Raw genomic sequence first — 19,495 nt, 5'->3', positions numbered from 1 at the left:
TTATTGTCTCTGAAAAAATGCAAATGCAGAAGATGAAAGTCAAGGGGCTTTCACTATAATGGGCACTGAATAACCTAAAATATTTATTCTATGTGAGTCTGAGCCTGGATTCCAAGTGGTTCTAACAAATAGGCAAGGACTCTTTCTCCTCAAAAATGTCTGAGTACGATATGAGGAGGCACAAAGCTTTCTCCGACTCGGTGGCAAGCTGAGTGCATATTTATTCCAAAGCTCGGCTTGAATAACAAATAAAAGTAGTAGTAGATGTCTATTTACGTTTATTTGGCACCCCTTCCAAACTCCGGGCCAAAACATAAATATCCTTGCCTCCATCCTCACCATCTGCCAATCAAACACCCCCGCATGACCATAACAACCTCCAGGCGCAAACTAAAAGCTCATTAAAGACTATATGGAGGCTATTTATAGAAGAACTAAACAAAGAAGGAACGAACTATTAGCAAAAACTGTTCATACTTTTGACAACTATTGCTATTTGTTTGAACTCAAGTGTCCAGCTCCTTCGCTGATAGGTATTGATAACTGCACGGATACCACATAGCCAGAGTTTTAAACTGCGCCTGTAGTTTTTTTGGTTCGAGAACTCGGGTTTTGACCCGTACTCTGTATATCAGCCTTCCTGTTGCTGTTCAGGCAGCTGATAAGAGGCAGAAATCCTTCTTGCTCATTAGGCCATTAGCTGCTGTTAAGCAAAGGGCTGGGGCTGGGGCTGGGGCGGCGGGGTTGGGGGGGGGGGTGTTCAGTGGCCCAGAGGAATGTGCTGGACTCCACATATAAAGCCAGCCCCGATTTGGGGTTAAGAATTTAACCTTAAAAGGCTGACAAGTCATAAATTTGCCTGAGGTTCATATATATGTGTGACTTTCACAGTTTATATTTCCTAGCCAGGACTCAAAGTCAAAACATGTCCCTGATTAATGAATGGTACTAATTGTTATTCCTGACTCGAGAACATTAGTCTTTATCCGAAATATTTTCTTTAAAAACACAATCTCCTACCTAAAACTCTCTGGCTTAGGGGAGTTTGGGTAACCAGTTGGAAAAAAATAGGAAGAGGAGCCTAATGTTATCTGTTACTTGGTGCTACCATTTTGGTAGTCCAGATTGACTCAAATGCTTCCATTTCATTGTGTCCATCAAGCAAAGTGCAAAGGAATGTCCTCCAAATCTAAACATCTGAGATAAAGCAACCATCTGTGACTCTACACAAAAACTGAGTGGGGGCGGAGGCAGGGGTGGGGATGGAAGGGCTGCAGTATCTCCGAGCACGTTTTGTCTAACTTATCTTGTTAAATATTTATACGTAGGTGCATAACCTAACAGCCTTGGCCAAGCTTGGAAGAGATAATAGACACAGGACAAACAAAAGATTCCCCCTAAGTGTAAAGACGAAGAAAAAAATACCAAGGAATAGTCCAACTGGAAGATGCTCTTTAACCTGAAGTCAAATTTGAAAGTAGGACAATAAAATCCTGCAAGTGACACGATGTCCTGAAATGTGATCACTTCATCAGGGAAAAGCAAGCTACATTTGGTTAGCCTGTGAGCTAGGTGTCAATTCCACCCCACTGTAGCAGTGTCTCAAAGGGGCTCCCTGATCTTCAGAAAAAGGCAGTTCGGTGGAAGACAAGAGATTTCTAAGAACAAAGATGCAATTTGCATTCATCGAGAATTATGACAAAGTGAGAGAGAATGTAAACTACATAGCAATGATCTGAGATACTCCAGTCAGATATATTTAGCCTGGTGCTATCTGTACAGAAACCCTTTTAAATACTCGGAGTTCTTAGAAAGTGGAATGTAAATTCATTGGTGCATATTTTAGAGCTCTGCAATTCCAAACTAAGGAATCGAATTTCGAAATATCCCCAGGAGAAGTAACCAGGTACCCAAACCAAATATGCGGGCAGAAACGGAAAGGCTGTTTTCTCTCCAGAATCACTGAGGGCAAGCGGATGTGGAGGAGGCAGAAGAGGATGGGGGAAGAGAGAGGAGAAAAGGAAATCAGGAGCTATAGGAAAAGGAAACACAACTTAAAAACTAAAATACACAGGGAAATATAAAACATTCCACTCCTCCAATTTTTTTAGAGAACAAGAAACACAAAACCATTCAATAAATATAACAAACCATAAAACACCTTCTGTTCTAAATTATAACCAGTTGAGAGAGAGCATGAGGATAGAAAAGGAGGAAGGCAAAAAGGAAAGATGTGGGGAGCAGTCCGGCAGATGATGAAGGGGGGGCTCGGTAGCTTTGGAGCTTTTCTAAGCCCCAGAAGGGCAGCGATGGGTGTGCTCAGAACACCCGCTGCTCCCCTTAGCTACGGGTATCCTAATAACTCAGGCTACTTCTTATCACTCTACTCTATGAAATAAATGGCGATGAGTTTTCAGAGACTTTCATAGAACTTAGTCGGCGATACATCTCGTTGCCACTAGGACCTAGCTTGAAAATAAAACTGGATATTGCTGAGGGGTGGAGAAAGCCTGAATGATTGACTAAAGCTGGTTCCAACTCCTTCAAGCTTTGTGAATGAGGCAACCTTACTCCCTCAAAGAACAAAGAAAAGGCAATCTGACAGCTTTTGAAGGCCAAAAGAACCTTCAGGCAACGTTATTAAATTGACCCACAGCACTGAAGTTTCAAAGGCAAGAAATGACTTAGGTTTTAGAAATTAACACTTGTATAAAACCTTCAGAATTCCGTGGGGGAAAATAAACCTTTATTTCAGAAATAAACTTTGAAGTTTGAAAACAAAGCAGAAAATCAGTTTCTGAAAACGGGACTATTTGAAACACTGAGCACAGTTCTTCCATGGCCCTCTGAATAGCTTCAAAAGCTCCACTCTGACTTCTGGGGATGGCCAGAGAAGGTACACCCCAGAAGCCCAGTTAAAAAAAAAAAAAGTGGGAAACCATTAGGTCCCTAGGGTAAGAGCAAAATGGTCTTGGAAGACACTTGCCTCTGGCCACATTAAATTAAGCCAAGGCGTAGACAAGAGGCTCTAACTATCTGGGAGCGCAAAGATTGTTTTCCAAACTAGTCGCAAAGTTATTAGCCAGCATATGGGCTCAATCCAGCCCCTTCATTCTTCAACCCCCCCTTCCCTCCTTCTCACCCCCACTCTCTGAATCTCTCTCTCTCTCCTCTCCCATCCTCCCCCCTCATACATTTCTTGCATACATTTCTTGTGTATAGATCGCTGGGGCCACATGAATGAATGAACAGCCAAGCACAGCACAAATGCAAGAAATCAAAAGAACGTGGACCTATTATGTGCAAAACCCTCCCCTGAGTCCTGCAAGGTCCTTGTCCTCAAGGAGCTTACACTTGGAAGCAGCCCTTCTCCAGCTTTAAAGTGCATACAAATCAACTGGGGATCTTGTTTAAAAATACAGGTCTCGGGGCTCCTGGGTGGCTCAGTTGTTAAGCATCTGCCTTCGGCTCAGGTCATGGTCCCAGGGTCCCGGTATCAAGCCCCACACGGGGCTCCCTGCTCAGCGGGGAGCCTGCTTCTCCCTCTCCCACTCCCCCTGCTTGTGTTCCCTCTCTCTCTGTGTCTCTCTCTGTCAAATAAATAAATAAAATCTTTAAAAAAATAAAAATAAAATGAAATAGAAAGAGAAATACAGGTCTCATTCAGCAGGTCTGGGATGGGGCCTGAGATTCTGCATTTCTTGCACGCTCTCTGGTGATGCTGATGCTCCTGGTGCATGGGCCACCCTTTAAGGAGCAAGCCTCTAGGAAGACGAAAAGGTCAAGGACATAAATAACTAGAAGAGCAAGAGAGAACCAAGGCCATAGGAGAAGTACAATGAGACCAGGGTTCAAAGGGAACTAGGCATGGGGAACCGTGATATGGTTCATGCAGGAGATGACATCGCACGGCCACCTTGAAGGGTGTCCAGGACTAGAACATGCACTGATGGAAGGCAGACAGTCAGGTGGTCCACAAGCAAAGGCTCGGAGGCAGACAACTACAGGGTCCTTTCAGTTAAGGAGTTCATGGCCTGTTGTGCTTAAACAGAAGGCACACGGACCAAGGAGGTAAGCGCAAAAGACATGGCGGAGATAGACTCGCAGGACTTAGCCATTTAATTCGGGGGTGAGAGGTGGACAAAGAGAAGTCCAAGATGATTGCGTGGTTTCAGGTCTGGGTACCGGAGTTGCTATCGCCACAGATGCAGAATGTTGGAGGGGGGCAGTTTTGTGCAGGCGGGAGGAGAAAATGATGGACTGATTTTTGGCTCTGCGGAAAGGGAAGCCTTAGCAGGACTTCTAGATGGAGATGTTCGGCAGGGCGACTGGCAGATCCTGAACTGGACAGCAAGGAAGAGGTCAGGCTGGAAAGGGAGACGGGAGTCATTCAAACAGCGAAGATAATGAAGTCATGGGAATGGGTGTGGGAATGAGCAAAGAGAACAGAAGGGGCAAAGGACAAACATGACTGGAGCGCTTGCATCTAAGAAAGGGTGGGAGGGTGAAGGCAAACAAGCAGAGACAGAATCAGCCTGAGAGGAGGAGAGAAGCCCGGAGTGAAAAATGTCATAAAGTCAAAGGAGTGTGGGAAGTTAAGTCAAATGCTTTCTATCCAGCCCATCTTCCTTCCCCTCAGAATCCAGTGAGCATACTGGCAAGAGCATGAGCTATCAAGTGAGACAAATCTGGATGCAAATCCTGGCTCCGCATATTACACAAGCTCGGGGAAAGTTAACCTTTCTGGGCCTCAGTCTCTTCATCTGTAAAATGGAGATGACAGCGCCACCCTTTCAGGTTTGCTGTGTAAACGAGATTAAATATAAAGCAACTGGCACATTGTAGGCACTCAGTAAATGGTAGTTTCTGTGCTCTTCCGTTGGGGCCCCTTCCATACTATTTCATTAACCTGAAAGTGGTCGTGAAAAAATCTACTGGAGAACAAGGGGTTTCAAGTTTACACTGAATGAAAATAGAAGCCTGGATGAAGGCAACCTCTTGAACAATAGGGAAATTAAAGAAACTCTTCATGCCAGAGAAACAGAGAATTCTACCACCCTTTCCCCCCCCCACCAACCAAACACACACACACACACACACACACACACATACACACACACTACATCTCCATAGACACTTAAGAAAAATCAGCCCAATTACACAAGTATGCCTAGTATTTGCTTGGAACCACATGTTTCAGAGACCAGCCAGCAGGGCCCAGTCTGAAGTGGAATAGAGACCAGAGCTCCAAAAAGCTACAGCTTTCATTCTCCAGAGTGGGAGGCTGGTCCCCAGTGGGGGCTGGGGTGCGGCAGGGGGGCCTCTATGTTGGAACCAGGCAGGTCAGCTGAACTCAGAAGCTATGGACACTTTATGAGTGGTTGCATTGTCTGTACATAAGATATATGAAAGCAAGGCTTTCACGACACAAATGTAGGTAGGATTGTGAAAGACCACCCACTGCTAAGAGTAACAATTAACAACTTTCAAACAGTTTAAATAGCATGCAAAATTATTAATTACTGCTATCAAAAATAATAGAAATCCAATCCCTTGCTTCAAATGTGCTTCTCTACATTCCCCCCACACCCCTGTGTGTGTGTGTGTGTGTGTGTGTGTGTGTGTGTTAGCGCATTATCTTATTTGCAAAATCTTGGACCATGACAACATCTACTCATACTTTCTCTTAATCAAGAGAATTCTTGAAGTCTTTGGCAGTTTTTTTTAAATCACCAGATGTTGGCAAAATGCATTTTAAGATGTGTCACATGCAAAAGCCTGGAAAATATCATCCACACCCTTGACTTCCAACTTGAGCCTATATGCTGATGAGTCCCAACTATGCTTCTTCCGAACTCCAGGAGAGTGTATACACTATTTCCCAGTGATCTCATCTATTCCCAGAGTTTCAGTTACCATCTATACGTTGTTAATGTCCGAGTATGTATCCCCAGCCCTGATTTCTCTCGTCTATCATCCAAAACACAACCTCAACTACCTAGCAGACATTTCTGCCTCAATGATCAAAGAACCTCTCAAACTCCACCCCTTCAAAATCAAACTCATTATTTCCCCCCTTAAAAACATGTTTTTCTTGGGGCGCCTGGGTGGCTCAGTCGTTAAGCGTCTGCCTTCGGCTCAGGTCATGATCCCAGGGTCCTGGGATCGAGTCCCACATCGGGCTCCCTGCTCGGCGGGAGGCCTGCTTCTCCCTCTCCCACTCGCCCTGCTTGTGTTCCCTCTCTCGCTGTGTCTCTCTCTCTCTCAAATAAATAAATAAATCTTTAAAAAAAAATATGTTCTTCTTGGGGCGCCTGGCTGCCTCAGTCAATGGAGCGTGCGACTCTTGATCTTGGGGTCATGAGTTCGAGCCCCCACGTCAGGGGTAGAGTTTACTTAAAAATATATGTTCCTCCTCTATTTCACTAAGCCAACAAATATTTACTGAGCACCTATTATGTGCCATAGCCCCACCACCCAGAAAAACCAGAAGTTCTAGACTCTCCCCACTATCCTCATATCCAGTCAACAAGTCATACCTGATCCACTTCCTCTGGTCTCTCAACTTGATCTTTTACTCCCCTATTTTTCTGCCCTGCTTTTTTTTCACCTGTATTACTAAGACTCTGTACCAGTCATTCTCCATCCTGAATACCATTTTCTCTTCTTCAAATGTTTTCATGACTCCTCATCATCCTTGGATACAGCCTGAGGAAACTCCTCATCATTTCCTGCCTACTTTTCTAGTTCATCTTTCCTCTACATCCACCCCCCCGCCACGGCTGTTCTCCAACCAATCCAAACCAGTCCAGTCCAACAAATGTGTCATTTTGTCTCTACAGGCCTTTGCATATACCTTACGTGACAGCCCACTTAAGGCAGCTAGGCACCCCTCTTCCATAGCTCAACAACCCCCAGATCCCTACACAGCTCCCTCCCTAGGCGGTGACTGTATCTTATGCATCAGCTCCTAGGTCAGTACCTGGCATAGAATCAGGGCTTATTGAATATCGTCTGAGGTAGAGAATGAAAAACTTTTCAATATTTATGCAGCAATGGCATATAGAGTTCAATATTAGTAGGTTGCTTTCCTGAGGATTTCCATCTGTTTTCCCAAACAACTAAATGTTGTCCCCAATACAATCACTCCATGAAAGTTAACTTGGAAACTGCCTCTTGGGTCACATTCTCCTTGCTATGGACTTCAACATGCAATGTGGCCAGCACGAGAAGTCATTCTCCGAAATGAGTCAGAGTCACAGTATGGGTTGACCACCACTGCTTTAAATGAGGATCACATCTCTGTACTTAGGAAAATGATGGAACTTAATAAATGAGCTCTATGATATCAGTGACAATTCACTCTGCAACAATTTGGGGCCAATCCAACTGAAAATGGTTTACTCGAGCTCTGAGAAGCTGTACCCCATAGCTCTTCCCAGGGTAAGTTAGGCTTTTTCTCTAGGTTATTAAGGATGTATAGATGTAGGGATAGTATATGTGTGTATGTATGAGTGTACAAATGTGTGTGTGTGTGTGTTGGAACCAGGCAGGTCACCTGAACTCAGAAGCTATGGACACTTTATGAGTGGTTGCATTGTCTGTACATAAAATATATGAAAGCAAGGCTTTCATAACACAAATATAAGATAGGATTGTGAAAGACCACTCACTACTAAGAGTAATAATTAGCAACTTTCAAACAGTTTAAATAGCACATAATTATAAGTTGTTCCTATCAAAATAATAGAAATATAGAATATTTATACATACATAAACTATGAATGTACACACACGTGTGTATATAAATATAAATACATATAAAACATATCCAAACACCACATTTTTTTAAAGTAGGCTCTATGCCCAATTTGGGTCTTGAACTCACGACCCCAAGACGAAGAGTCACGTGTTCTACCAAATGAGCCAGCCAGGTGCCCCTCAAACACCACATTTAAAGAAGGCTGGGGGGCGGGGCGCCTGGGGGGCGCAGTCAGGTAAGCATCCAACTCTTGGTTTTGGCTCAGGTCCTGATCTCAGGGTCGTGGGTTCGAGCCCTGTGTCAAGCCCCACATGGGGCTCTGTGCTCAGCACAGAGTCTGCTTAAGATTCTCTCTCCCTCTCTCCCCTCCTCTCAAATAAGTAAGGAAATCTTAGAGAAACCTGTAGGTAAAAATTTCTCTCTACTTGTCACTTCCTCTCCAGACTTCAGTTTTGAAGGAGGGGCAACAAGGCTCCCAGGACCACAAAGAACAAATAAATGGGCTTCACCTCCACCACCCCATCCTCAATCCTACTGCAGATCAACTTAGACAGTGATGCATCCAGGGACTCAGTCCTTCTCTAGGTATATGCCATCCTAGGATCTCATTCAACAGCAGTCAAGTCCTGTAGACTGTGTCTTTAGGTGTTTATTCTTACCTTAGCTCCAACCTTTATTAATAACTCTATACAAGGCACTCTACTCACCACTCTAGAGGATATCATGCGGAATCAAATATGGCGTCTGTATTCAACAGTTGTAGGGTCTGGCAGAGGCTATGAATAAGCTAGGTACTTCAAAAAAAAAAGGATACTAAGCAAGAAGAAGTACAAATAGAGTATTTCAGGGACCCAAATGCACTTGGGACATATCTCCGTATTTGCTATGAACATGCAAGCTTCCAAATTCAAACGTTTTCCAATCGTTTCAGAGTGTTATGTGTCAGTGAACTTTCTGATACACACCAGAGTAAGGGCTTTGGATGTCCTCCCTATATCTGTTGCTCTAGCCCTTCCTCTCTCGCCCACGTTTCCCTCGGCTTCAATCCTCCGAACCAAAAATGGACAAAGAGCAATGGAGTATCCCAGGATGCTGATACATACCACAAGTACCAGAATGCAGAGTTTGGGAGAGAGGGAGCAGAACCATAACTAAGGAGGAAAGTATGCAAACACAATTCTGATATTATTTTCAAATGAACATCATCCCTTTCCTTTTTACCCTCTTTCCTAGTTGAGCCTCTAGCTGAAAGAACTCCCGATGGGTCATCCCTAGCCAAATAGTTGAGTTTTCTCAGCTGACTTTCAAAGCTTGCCCCAATGCATACAGAAATTGAGAGACCTCTCAGGAGGCCCTTTATCCTACTCAAATAAAATTTCCTTGGCTGAATATCCACTTTGGATTATGTCCTTTTAAATGTACATTTATGAAGCTTCATGTTCTAGGTAAGAAACACCAAAGAAAAACTTACATACATTCCATATATGTTTCTGTAACTGACACCAAGTTGCATTATTTTTGAAACCTAAATGCCACAGATCTGTAAAGTAAATAAATGCATTTACGTATAGGCGGATATATTTAATTTATCTATAAACTTCTTAGAATAGCCTTGTAAACAAGCACAGAATACTTACCTCTTGGAAAGGTTTGCCTAGACTACTTCTTTCGGGGAATTATAGTACAGCCACATGAATTAAACCAGTCCTTTGTCACTCATCTATAGACAACAAATGGATTTTTGACCTGAAAAAGGAGCTGCTTTTTTTAGAAACCTTAATATATTAGTAAAAGTGAATCAATTACTTAAATATTGGCTTTATGGAAATTTTGTTTGTAATACATTTCTACTTCCAATCATCCATTTAGTCTACAAATATTTATGGAGCACCTATGATTTGTACCATGCTCTTCGCTAGATAATGGCAGACACAAAGATGAAGATCACAGTCTGGTAGGGCAGATATAGATGACTCTGAACACATACCTTAAAGATGCCATACTCAGGATTTCTAATTTTCCAGTCATAAACTTATTTCCAAAAGGCAGACTCAAAAAGGCCAATTAAAATTGTAGTCTAGAACTCTGCTTTATTCTGGATTTATAAAAGAAATAAATGCATGCCACATTGTGGAAATTCTGAAAAACACAGGATATTCTCAAAATCCTCACTTCTGAGAAATGTACATCATTCAACTTTCAGGTGGATGGATAGAATACAGTGAGTGGAGGTTTCTTTTATAATGGCTTTAACTTCCCTGTCCCTTCTTATTGCCGCTTTCACTTGTATTTTATCTCCCTTCCTATCAATTATTTATCAATATAAGCCTATTAAGTATACTTCAAAGAGCTTAGTAGATTTACTAATCTAGCATATAAATACAATTTCGACTACTGGAAGTAATTAACTGTTTGGAACACTAGCAATGCATTTTGGTCCTACCATTGACTCTTTTTTATTCATGAGGAAAAATACAAACTCTCAAATAAGGCTTTATCCAGCTACACACAAAAAGAGGCAAAAGTGAACACGCCTTTCTTGGTAATCACTCTGGATTCACTTTTGTTTAAAAATGGCGGACAAGTATTTCTAATACTTAGCACTTGGACAATTGAGGTTTAATTGGCCTAACTTGAAGTACAGAACTAAATCTTTTTTACTTTGTACATTCAACGAGGTCTTCAAGTGAGACTACCGTGCTCCAGCGAGGGTTTTCTCCACACATGCAGCATTTCAAAATGCACATTTTCTCTGCTGGTATGCCCACCTTCACCTTGCTTTCTGACTCACATTCTCCCTGTCATTCTATCTCAGAAGGTAAATTCCCATTACCCTACGCTGACTCTAAAGCCAGTCTGGGGCCCCGGGTTTGGATTCTATTCTCTGATGCTCATTTCTTAATGGAGTGCTGGGGATCCTGTTTCAAGCCAGACAATTTGCTAAATATGGGCAAATGAGTGGGGGGTGGGTTCTACCCACACTTTCCATTAGACCCTAGATTACCCAAAACATCAAACCCCTTTGCAAGCTTGGCTAGGGCTGAATAGATGTTGGCTCCTGGTATGGTGTCTTGAATTGAGCCTGTGCACAAATTCTGATCCCAGGCTACAGAAACGTGTGAGGTACTTCAACAGGTCCGTGCATGTGTTATAGCTCAACTCCCAAATACAGTAATGTCAACGTTAGCGAGAAAGGTCTAGCTGACATTCAATCAAAGAGAGTTTGATTTAAGAGATGTCTTACAATTTATGTGCTATAATAACTGTTGATCTGTAATGATACTATGCCAATCATAACAATGTTGCTAATTTCAATTTGTTCTTTGGGTACTCGACATTAATAAGCCCTTCCTGATGGTTAAGAGTCGCCAGCTAACTGAGGAAAGACTGAATCTGGCTCCAGTCAAGATATATACAGCCTGAAAAGTTTGTCCACATACCCCAGCAGTGTACCCGAACAAACTGGACTTGGGCTTCTAAAATAAGTAAGATGACACAGAGCTTAGGAAAGTATCTGAGTGTTCATAGGGAATACGTCATGATCTAGAAATTCTATTATTGTCAATAATTTACTAAATGTGCTGTGGTGCTCTTGGTATTGTGCTCAACACTGCACCAAATGCAGTGCTTTCCCTTTAAGAAGCTTCTAATCTAAAACATACAAATAACCATATGCAGAAAAAAGCAAGAGATCAGAGTAAAGGAAGCATTCACAAAAATGTACAAATTCAGCATGCCAGAACTTTTCAGTTGAGCAATATGATCCCTAGTGAAATTCTTTCCAAATGATGTATCGTGTGCACAAGTTATAAGTGATTATCTTCAATTTTCTTAGAAATGAGTAATAAGATACCTCTTAAGACCCATGCTTTTGTATATGCATCAAACACTAAAGTTGGCGTGGTCATTGATAGCTGCCATTTAAGGAGAAAACATATTTTCTGTCTTGTCTCATAGCAGACAAACCCAGGCCTCTTTCTTCCCAGGTTGGTAATAAGCAGCCTTTTTCTAGGCCACAGCGAACAGCAAACATGGCAACTCTAAAGATGTAAGTAGCAGAAAGCTCAAAAATATTGCATCAAAAAAACTGGACGCAATCTACCAGCCCATAAGAAAAAAAAATTGCAAAACTGACACCATCTGTGTCATCTAGCATCCATCAGAATCATCCCATGCATGCATCTCCTAATGCTTGCGTGGAATTTGCTCCAAGAATTAAGAAAACTCTCTTTAAGATGGCGGCCCTATTAAGAGCGACCGCCCTATCTCCCACTTCATCTCTTCAGTTCTTTTCCCTTGGCCAGGCTGGCTATTGTGACCATTTCAGCCAATTTCCTGGAGGTATTTTCTAGCCCTTTTCACCCTGTTTAATCCTACAAGTTTCCTGAGAAGGCTGTTTACTCGTAGGCTCCCCCACTAGACTGTGAGCGCCTTGACAAAAGGGGCTGTGTCTTACGCCTCTCGGCACCTCCAGCACCTCACGCGGGGCCGGCCAAGGAGCGCCAGGCTTAGGTTCCTCGCAGGCCAGGGCGCTCCACCGACCTCCAGCCATCTCCTCGACGGGCCCCACGCGGCCCTCCAAGCCCAGCCCGGTACCACCCGTCAGGACTGGCCTCAGAAATCTACTCAGACCATGCTCCGGAAGAGCCCTCCGAACTGTCCCCAGTTAGCATGCAATAACGCAACTTTGTCAAAGTGCGAACAAATCACCTGCTCGCCCCCACGTCTAGTGCGGCCTCGGCAGGGAGCAAGTCCTCCCACACCCACACCCCGTGTCTTGTTCTCTCTCCCGACCTTAGGACCCCTAGCTCTTTCCAACTGATTGGGGAGCCGCGGCTGGTCACCCAGACACGGTCACTAGGTCTCACACTTTAAAACAACAACAACAACAAATACCAAACTCTCCCTTTGTTTCAAGAACGCTGATTTTTATTTTTATGGTGTTTCATCTATCTTGAGAAACTCCAAGTCGGGCTTGGCTCTTCAGGGTTGCCTTTGACCCACACGGGAGTTTGGCCTTCGGGATTGGTTCCTGCACTTTCCAGGGCCCTCTAAGGCAAGATCCCTCAATCTTTGGGGAGTTGCAACACTACCACGGTTTGTTTGATTTTCCCATTCCCGACCGTCCCCTTCACCACCACCCCCCACAAAAGCGGTGTATGGCATTCATAAAGTGAATTACACTTGATTTTTGTTTAGAGGAATTTTTTTTCAGACTTCTGTAACATTCCCTTGAGACAATTGGAAACATCATTGTCTGATTACTAGCTCACTTTCCTTGCCTAAAATTGTATCCATTCTTGATTGTGCCTGTGGGTAGGTTAAGCAAAACAAAATAAACATCCAGACTTATGAGCTCATTGGCTTTTTTCTGAATTTTTCTAAATTAAATAAGGGCAAAAGAGCTACACTGAAAGTCAGTTATATGGATTTTTCTGCCAAATGCTAACTCTGTGTGCCTGGTTTCCATCTGTGGTGCCTTCCAAGTTACAAATCCTTAAAAAGAGAGAGAGTGGGGTATGAAAAGATCTATGGATTTGGGGGACATGCTATTTAGAATTGCTATCCCGTGCCTTTGAACGCTCTAAAAGAAATGGGAACATGAGATTGTAAGGCTTTAGATCTGCTTTGTGGAAGTCTGGTGTAGCCCTTCAGCACCAGTGATTTATTTTTTAGGCTGGCTGATTTCAAATGCCATTCAGTCTCATCCATACTAGCATAAGAAATGTACCTTATCCACTCTAACCCAATTCTGCTAATGGCCGAAGTTAGCAGTCAATCCCAAATGCTCCCCCTAAGTGAGACAGGACATTCTTGAGGATTTCTCCTTCCTGTGACCAAATCTCATTTTATCTGGGACAAAAAGAGCTTTAATTAGCAGTTAGTACAGTGACACGGGCAAACTGAACATGGCTTAAAATACAGATGGGGAAAAAAAGTCAAACGGTCACCTTGACGGTTCATAACTATCAAATAATTTGCAGCTCTCTCTCAATTTCCAACCACGGAATGACAGCAGCAAATGACACATTTATTCACTTTGAGATGATGCACTTGCCATTGTATTTAGTCGGCCATTATCATCTCTTCTCTGAAATACCGATGAGCTATTTCCACTTGTGGACATTAGGATTTTCACCATGTTTCCCATTCTACAGTGACCAGAGTTGCCCAAGTGAAATTCAGGACACATGGTTTTCATGGCAAGACAAGAGTACTGGAAATCTGCGCAGTCCCAGCAACATCCAGGATATATGGTAGCTAGCTGCCTGGGTGTCACCGTATTTGAAGTTTGGCTTTACTCCAGCACGAGTCAGAACAGTGCCTGCCCGCCATCTAGAAGGTGCTGGCCACCGCACACGGCTGTTTAAGAGAAGTGAAGAAGGGAGGTTGGGTTTATATGAAGACCCTTGGAAAGTGATTTTGCCTATAGAGTTTGGGAAATACTGGAGGAAAAGGGGGAAAAAAAATCCCCATTAGGAATTCCTGTCCTCTACAGCATGGCCATCCTTAGGCGGGGAGCAAGAGAGCTCGCAGGGAGGGAGCCCAGGCCAAATCTCTTACACACAGTGTGTGGGCCCTCCCAGTTACTTGTATACAGATGCTGCAAAGAGGCCGGCAGCCAGAGAGCTGGGGAGGAGGAGGGAGGGCCAGCGCCAGCACGAGTGTGTGGAGAGGGAGGGGGTTGCTAAATGAGTATCAGTGTGTTCCTTCTGGTCTTTTTCTTCTTTTAAAGCACAACCTTTACTCCCTGGCCTCGAACCAGCCAGCCGAATGTGGCCCCAACCCCAACCCCGGAACCATTCATCTCACGGGGACTCATCCTGTGAGGACCAATTTTTACATTATCAACAAGAGCATGTTCTCTGGCCTTAGCAATCTAATTACCACGACACTTCGAGGGGAGAGAGATTGCGCCTGTTGTTTCAGCTCTGTGGAACTGATTCGTAGGTTGCCCCTTACAGCTCCTGCACACGCCCACGTGGTACGTTATGAACATTTAACAGTGGGAGAGGTAGTTCTCCCCTCCCATAGAGCGAAATCCTGCAACGCAATATTTAACATATGCGCAAATGCATTTCAGTCGCCAAAAGGGGTGACCAATTACCTTTGCAACCAAACAGCGGGCTCGCTCGGCTCTTTTCATCCACCTAAAGAAAAGGCTGAGGGCTGAGGGAGCGCCGGCTGCCTAGGTAACCTCCCGCTAGTGAACGCTCGCTGGCAGCGCCCACAGGGCGCGCGTCGCGTTCACAACTTGGTCCAACCATCAGGCCCGCCTCTCTGACTTGTTGAGAGCCACGAGCCAAGTTTTGACGAGGGCTGCTCCCCGATCCCTGATCCCTCCGAAGCGCGGGACGCGCGCCTCGCTGGAGGCGCGGGCTGGGAGGAGACCCCGGCTGGGAGGAGACCCCGAAGGCCACGGACGTCTCAGGGTTTGCGAACACCACCGGCCGCTTCTGCAGAGCGCACCTCCGATAAATTAACCTGTTTCAAACCAACTCTTCTCGCCCGCAGTGTCAGTGTAGCAACTTGTCCTAATTGGATTCTAAGGCAGGCTTTTAGGAGTCCAACCGCGGGACAGTCAATCACACGGGGCCATTAATATTCATCTGTTGACAGCGGCAGCCCACAGCGAAGGTTAAAATATGCCCTTACAACAGGATCTGATTGTGCAGAACAAAAGGCAGGCGTTCGGAAACTTTCCTCCACCTAAAATCATCTCCCCTTCAGGGTCCAGCCTGTCAAGAAGGCAGATGAATTTGAGAAGGGGAGGAGTTAAATCATCTTTGGACTCCTGCTCCCCGGCCGGCAGCACCGTTTCCGAAGCGATTTTGCCAACCTGGATAAGGGACGCTGTTTTGAAGGGAAAGGTTCGGTCCTCCTCATCTTGGGGACCCTCCTACTCAAAAGTTTCCCCCAGCGTGTACTCTATCTGCCACTGAGGATTCGGAGATCTGTCCCCAACTTTGCCTGCACTTGGGCCCGCGAACCCCGGGAGCCCAGGCTGCGGAAAGGAGGGCGTGGGGGGCAGGCTGGGGAGAGAATGGCCGTAGCCACGGTCCAGCTCCGGCTGAAACGCTGGCACGTTCGTGCAAGCGAGGGTGGCGAATGCTCGAGGCACCGGCTCGGCTGTGGGGCGCCAGTTCGCCAAGGCCCCGGGAAGCAGCTCCCACCTTCCCGCCCTCCCCCAAAAATGGGCGCTCGCGAGAAGGCCCTCCCCGCCGTGCCTCCCACCCGCACCTTTCCTGACAGCAGAGCGAGCCCGGGAGATGCGGACACGGTCCACACTCACCCTTCCGCCCTCCTCCGGTAGACCTGGCCGGGCCCCGGGCGCAGCCACCACTCCCAGGTGCCCAGCGGCCGGGCGCACGACCGCGGCCCCACGAGCCCAGCGCGCCCGGGGGTACGGTCGCCACGCGACCCCGGCTCCCCGCCGGGCGCGGGGGACGCGCGCGGGGACGCCTCCTCACCTGGCACGGGGGTTTCGGGCACCCACTTGAGTCCGGGCTGCAGTCTCTGGAAGAAGGAGCGGACCTGGTGACAGGTGGCGTCCGGCGGCGGCGGCGGGGGCTGCGCCTGTCCCGGGCAGTCCAAGCTGAGCAGCATCGCCACCACCAAGCACGCGGTGCGCACGGTCCCCGCCATCCTGCTTCGCGGGCAGCGAGGAGAGCGCGGGAGAGTGGCAGCGGGGGCGAGAGCGGTCCCGAGACTCGGCAAGGCTGGCAGCGGCCCTGAGGAGCGGGAGACGTGCCGCTACCCAGCCGCGGCAAAAGTTTCCTCGCAGCTACCTGGGCGCGGGGCGAGGGCGGGAACGGCTCGGCGGCTCGGGCGGGGCGGGGCCGGCGGGTGGGGCGGGGCGACGAGGGACCGGGCGGGGCGGGGCGGGGCGAGGCCAAGCGCGCGGCCAGGGGGGCGGCGGCCGCCGAGCGGCGGCGAGCCTGCGGGGGCGGGGGCGCGGGGCTGCGGGGTCGGCTGGGGCACCGCGCCGCGGCGACCGGACGGGGGCGGCGGGGAGGAGGGCGCCGAGCGCGTGCGGTGGCTCCTGGCGGCCCAGCCCAGCTGCCCGCTCGCCGCCGCTCTACCCAGGGCGCTCTGGCATAACTACTGCAGAGGGGCTGCGGGCTCCGGCGCGCTGATTGGCTTCCCAGCAGCCGTCCCCTCTGACTGGCTCTGGGAGAAGTTCCCCAGCCTCACTCCTCCTTCCCGCCGCTCATTGGCCTACAGCCGCCAGGGCTTTTCCCTTTAGGATTTTTGCAACCTCTCCATCCTTCCTCGAGGTGCGTGGGGGCTCCCTGGCCGCGGGGCCCCTCTCCGCTTCGCCGCAGGCCTCCTCCCAGCCGGGTCCAACTCGCCCCTGGCCACCGGAGCCAACCGAGGTCTTCCTCCTCCGCACAAAATCCACCTCCTCTTCCTGCTCTCCGAGGGGCTTCCCTCAAACCGTTTTCCCAACGCAGCGGCCCCGGTCGGGTTAGCAAACCCAACCCACGAATAGTCACATTCAGGGGCAGCTGGGGACCGCCCGGGGGGGGGTTCACAGCCTGCCTCATCTTTGACTCCTGTACCTAAAAAGTCCACAAGCCCGTGGGATTTGCTACGTTTGGTTCCAATGAGCCACACAAAGTCAGAGAAAGCACCTGATCCCAGGATGTTAAAAGAATCTGTCTCCTGCAGGATAGCCCCGGGTGACCCTTCACGAAGCAAAGCATAACTGGTGACAACAAAATAACCTGGGGCTTAACGCCAGCCTAACTCATGAGGAAATCATTGGACACAGCAGATTCATCGAGCCAGAGCTTGCCTGTTTCGTAGATGGAGTAGAAGGCTGTTTGAACTGTCTCCTAGACCCAAATCCCCACCTCTCCTGCTTAAATTTCTCCATTAGAAATCCAGTTCTTTGAAAATGAAATACCTCTCAAAGGAGGAATGCGTTTGGTCATTACTCATGTGCTCCTAGGCAAGGATCTTTAACTCTCCTATTCTTCTCTGTGACCCCCCCCCACACACACACACACATGCCTCTTAGCACGGTGCCTTGCACGTGGTAGGAACTCAAAAATTGTATAATGACATGATTTAACACTTCAGTGTGGATTAGTTTATCATCTGATTGTGTTGTTTCTGATCTAGGTAAAAGTAGGTTTTGATTAGGAAAGAAAAGGGAGAGCCTCCACACCACGAATTTTCCAGGGAGTGCCAGACCAGGAGAGAGGAGGTCATGTGCCAGAACCTGTGGGCTGAGGAAAGAGGTAAAGGAAGGGTAGGCTGCTGAGGAGCTCGCTCATTCATTCATTCATTCATTCACTCAGTAACAAAGATTTGAACTCCTACTATGCACCAGACATGTGGGATGCAAACAGACAATGAGGATCCAAAGATTAACCCTTGGTACCTAACTTCAAAGAGCTACAAGTCTAATGGGGAAAACAACCAAACAGAAAATGTTAACACAGCACACGGTCAGTGATAAGACAGAAGCAAGGGCAGCATTCTAAGGGGTGAGAGGGTAGGTCAGGGAAAGCTTCCCAGAAGAGATGGTGCCATAAGCTCAGGCTTACAAGGCCAGCAGGAGTTGAAGTCAGAAAAGAAGCCGGCAAGGAGGGGGCCAAGGGAAAAGAAGCAGCATGAACAGAGATGGAGCAGGGACAGCCTGCAGGGCCCCATTGCAGGGCGGGAAGTACAAGCGACCGCTCAGGCTGCGGGGGCGGGGCGGAATGTGTCAGAAGAGCCCACGAGGCCGAGGCCGAGGTGAGCGAGCAAGGGCCAGGTGATGCAGTCTTGAAGCCAGGCCAAGGAGCCTGCGGAACCACTTAAGGGAATGCTAAGCAGAGGGGTGACATGATCATATTTGCCTGAGGGAAGGATCTCTCCGGCATCGACTTTGTGGATTGTGGAGAATGGCTTGGAGAAGAAAGAGGAATGGAAGCAAGTTAAAACGCCGTGAAAGTCATCCAGACCAGAAGCAATAAAGGCCCAGGGCAGAGGAGATGTGTGTGGAAGGGGAAAAAAAACTAGCAGCGGTACTTGGGGAGGAGAATGAAAAAGGCTTAGTGACCTGGTGGATGTGGGGGCTGGGAGAGGAGTCAAGGACGGAGGGCTCATTCATTCTTTTTTCAACAAACATTTGAGTGCCGCCTATGTATCTGGCATTCTTCTCCTACTTCATAATTTTGCCTGGGGCTAGGCCTGCGCCTGCATTGAACATTTGACAAATGACATATCCACTTTAAAAGAAACACCAATTAAGAGTCATAATTTGGCTGGTGAGTTTGATATGTTCCACCTGTGGAGCCCTGTGACCAAAGGGCAGATTGGAAGGCAAGCATTGATTGAATTTCATGACCTCGCAGAGGAAGACATGACCTCCCATAAATTCATGATCTTCCAGAGCTCATGCAACTAACTACAAAGGCAACAGTTGTTTTCAACTACTGGGTAGTGAGTACCTTGAAATGAGGGACGGAGACCTATTTTTAATATGAACTTCTTTATGTGATACGCTCTGTATGAGCCCAGGGGGGTGCTTCCCAAAGTAAAGTGCGTGAATCCGTGGTGATAGGTGGGCCAGTGAAGTTTGGGGTTTTTATTTTACTTGATATTTATTTTAATGTGGATTAGAAAAATATATACAGGAGTAGTGCACCTAACCCCTGACTGCATTAGGACAAAGCTAAGTAGATAGTGCTGAAACGAACTGCTTTCAGTGAAAACGTGAGCTGGCTTGAAGAAAAACAG

The 19,495-nt window shown here is 47.0% G+C and overlaps 1 protein-coding gene across 4 annotated transcripts in view; it reads right to left on the bottom strand.

Annotated features, from left to right (window-relative positions):
- Positions 1-16,408, bottom strand: part of GPC3 (glypican 3) — a 402,420-nt gene extending 386,012 nt beyond the window's left edge. For 3 of the 4 annotated variants that reach the window (XM_088028918.1, XM_088028919.1, XM_088028920.1), the window contains exon 1: positions 16,234-16,408. In XM_088028918.1, coding sequence (XP_087885044.1) covers positions 16,234-16,408 — 175 coding nt within the window. Of the gene's footprint in view, positions 1-15,840; positions 15,946-16,233 lie in introns of all 4 variants that reach the window. The other variant, XM_088028917.1, reaches the window with a different exon arrangement.
- Positions 16,409-19,495: the final 3,087 nt, after the last annotated feature.

Source organism: Eumetopias jubatus, unplaced genomic scaffold (assembly GCF_037043125.1).
Source record: "Eumetopias jubatus isolate StellerSeaLion01/CBP00866 unplaced genomic scaffold, mEumJub1_p1.0 scaffold_11, whole genome shotgun sequence".
NCBI classification, from domain to species: domain Eukaryota; kingdom Metazoa; phylum Chordata; class Mammalia; order Carnivora; family Otariidae; genus Eumetopias; species Eumetopias jubatus.
The sequence above is the reverse complement of the archived record's forward strand: the minus strand, read 5'-3'. Positions and strand labels throughout refer to the sequence as shown.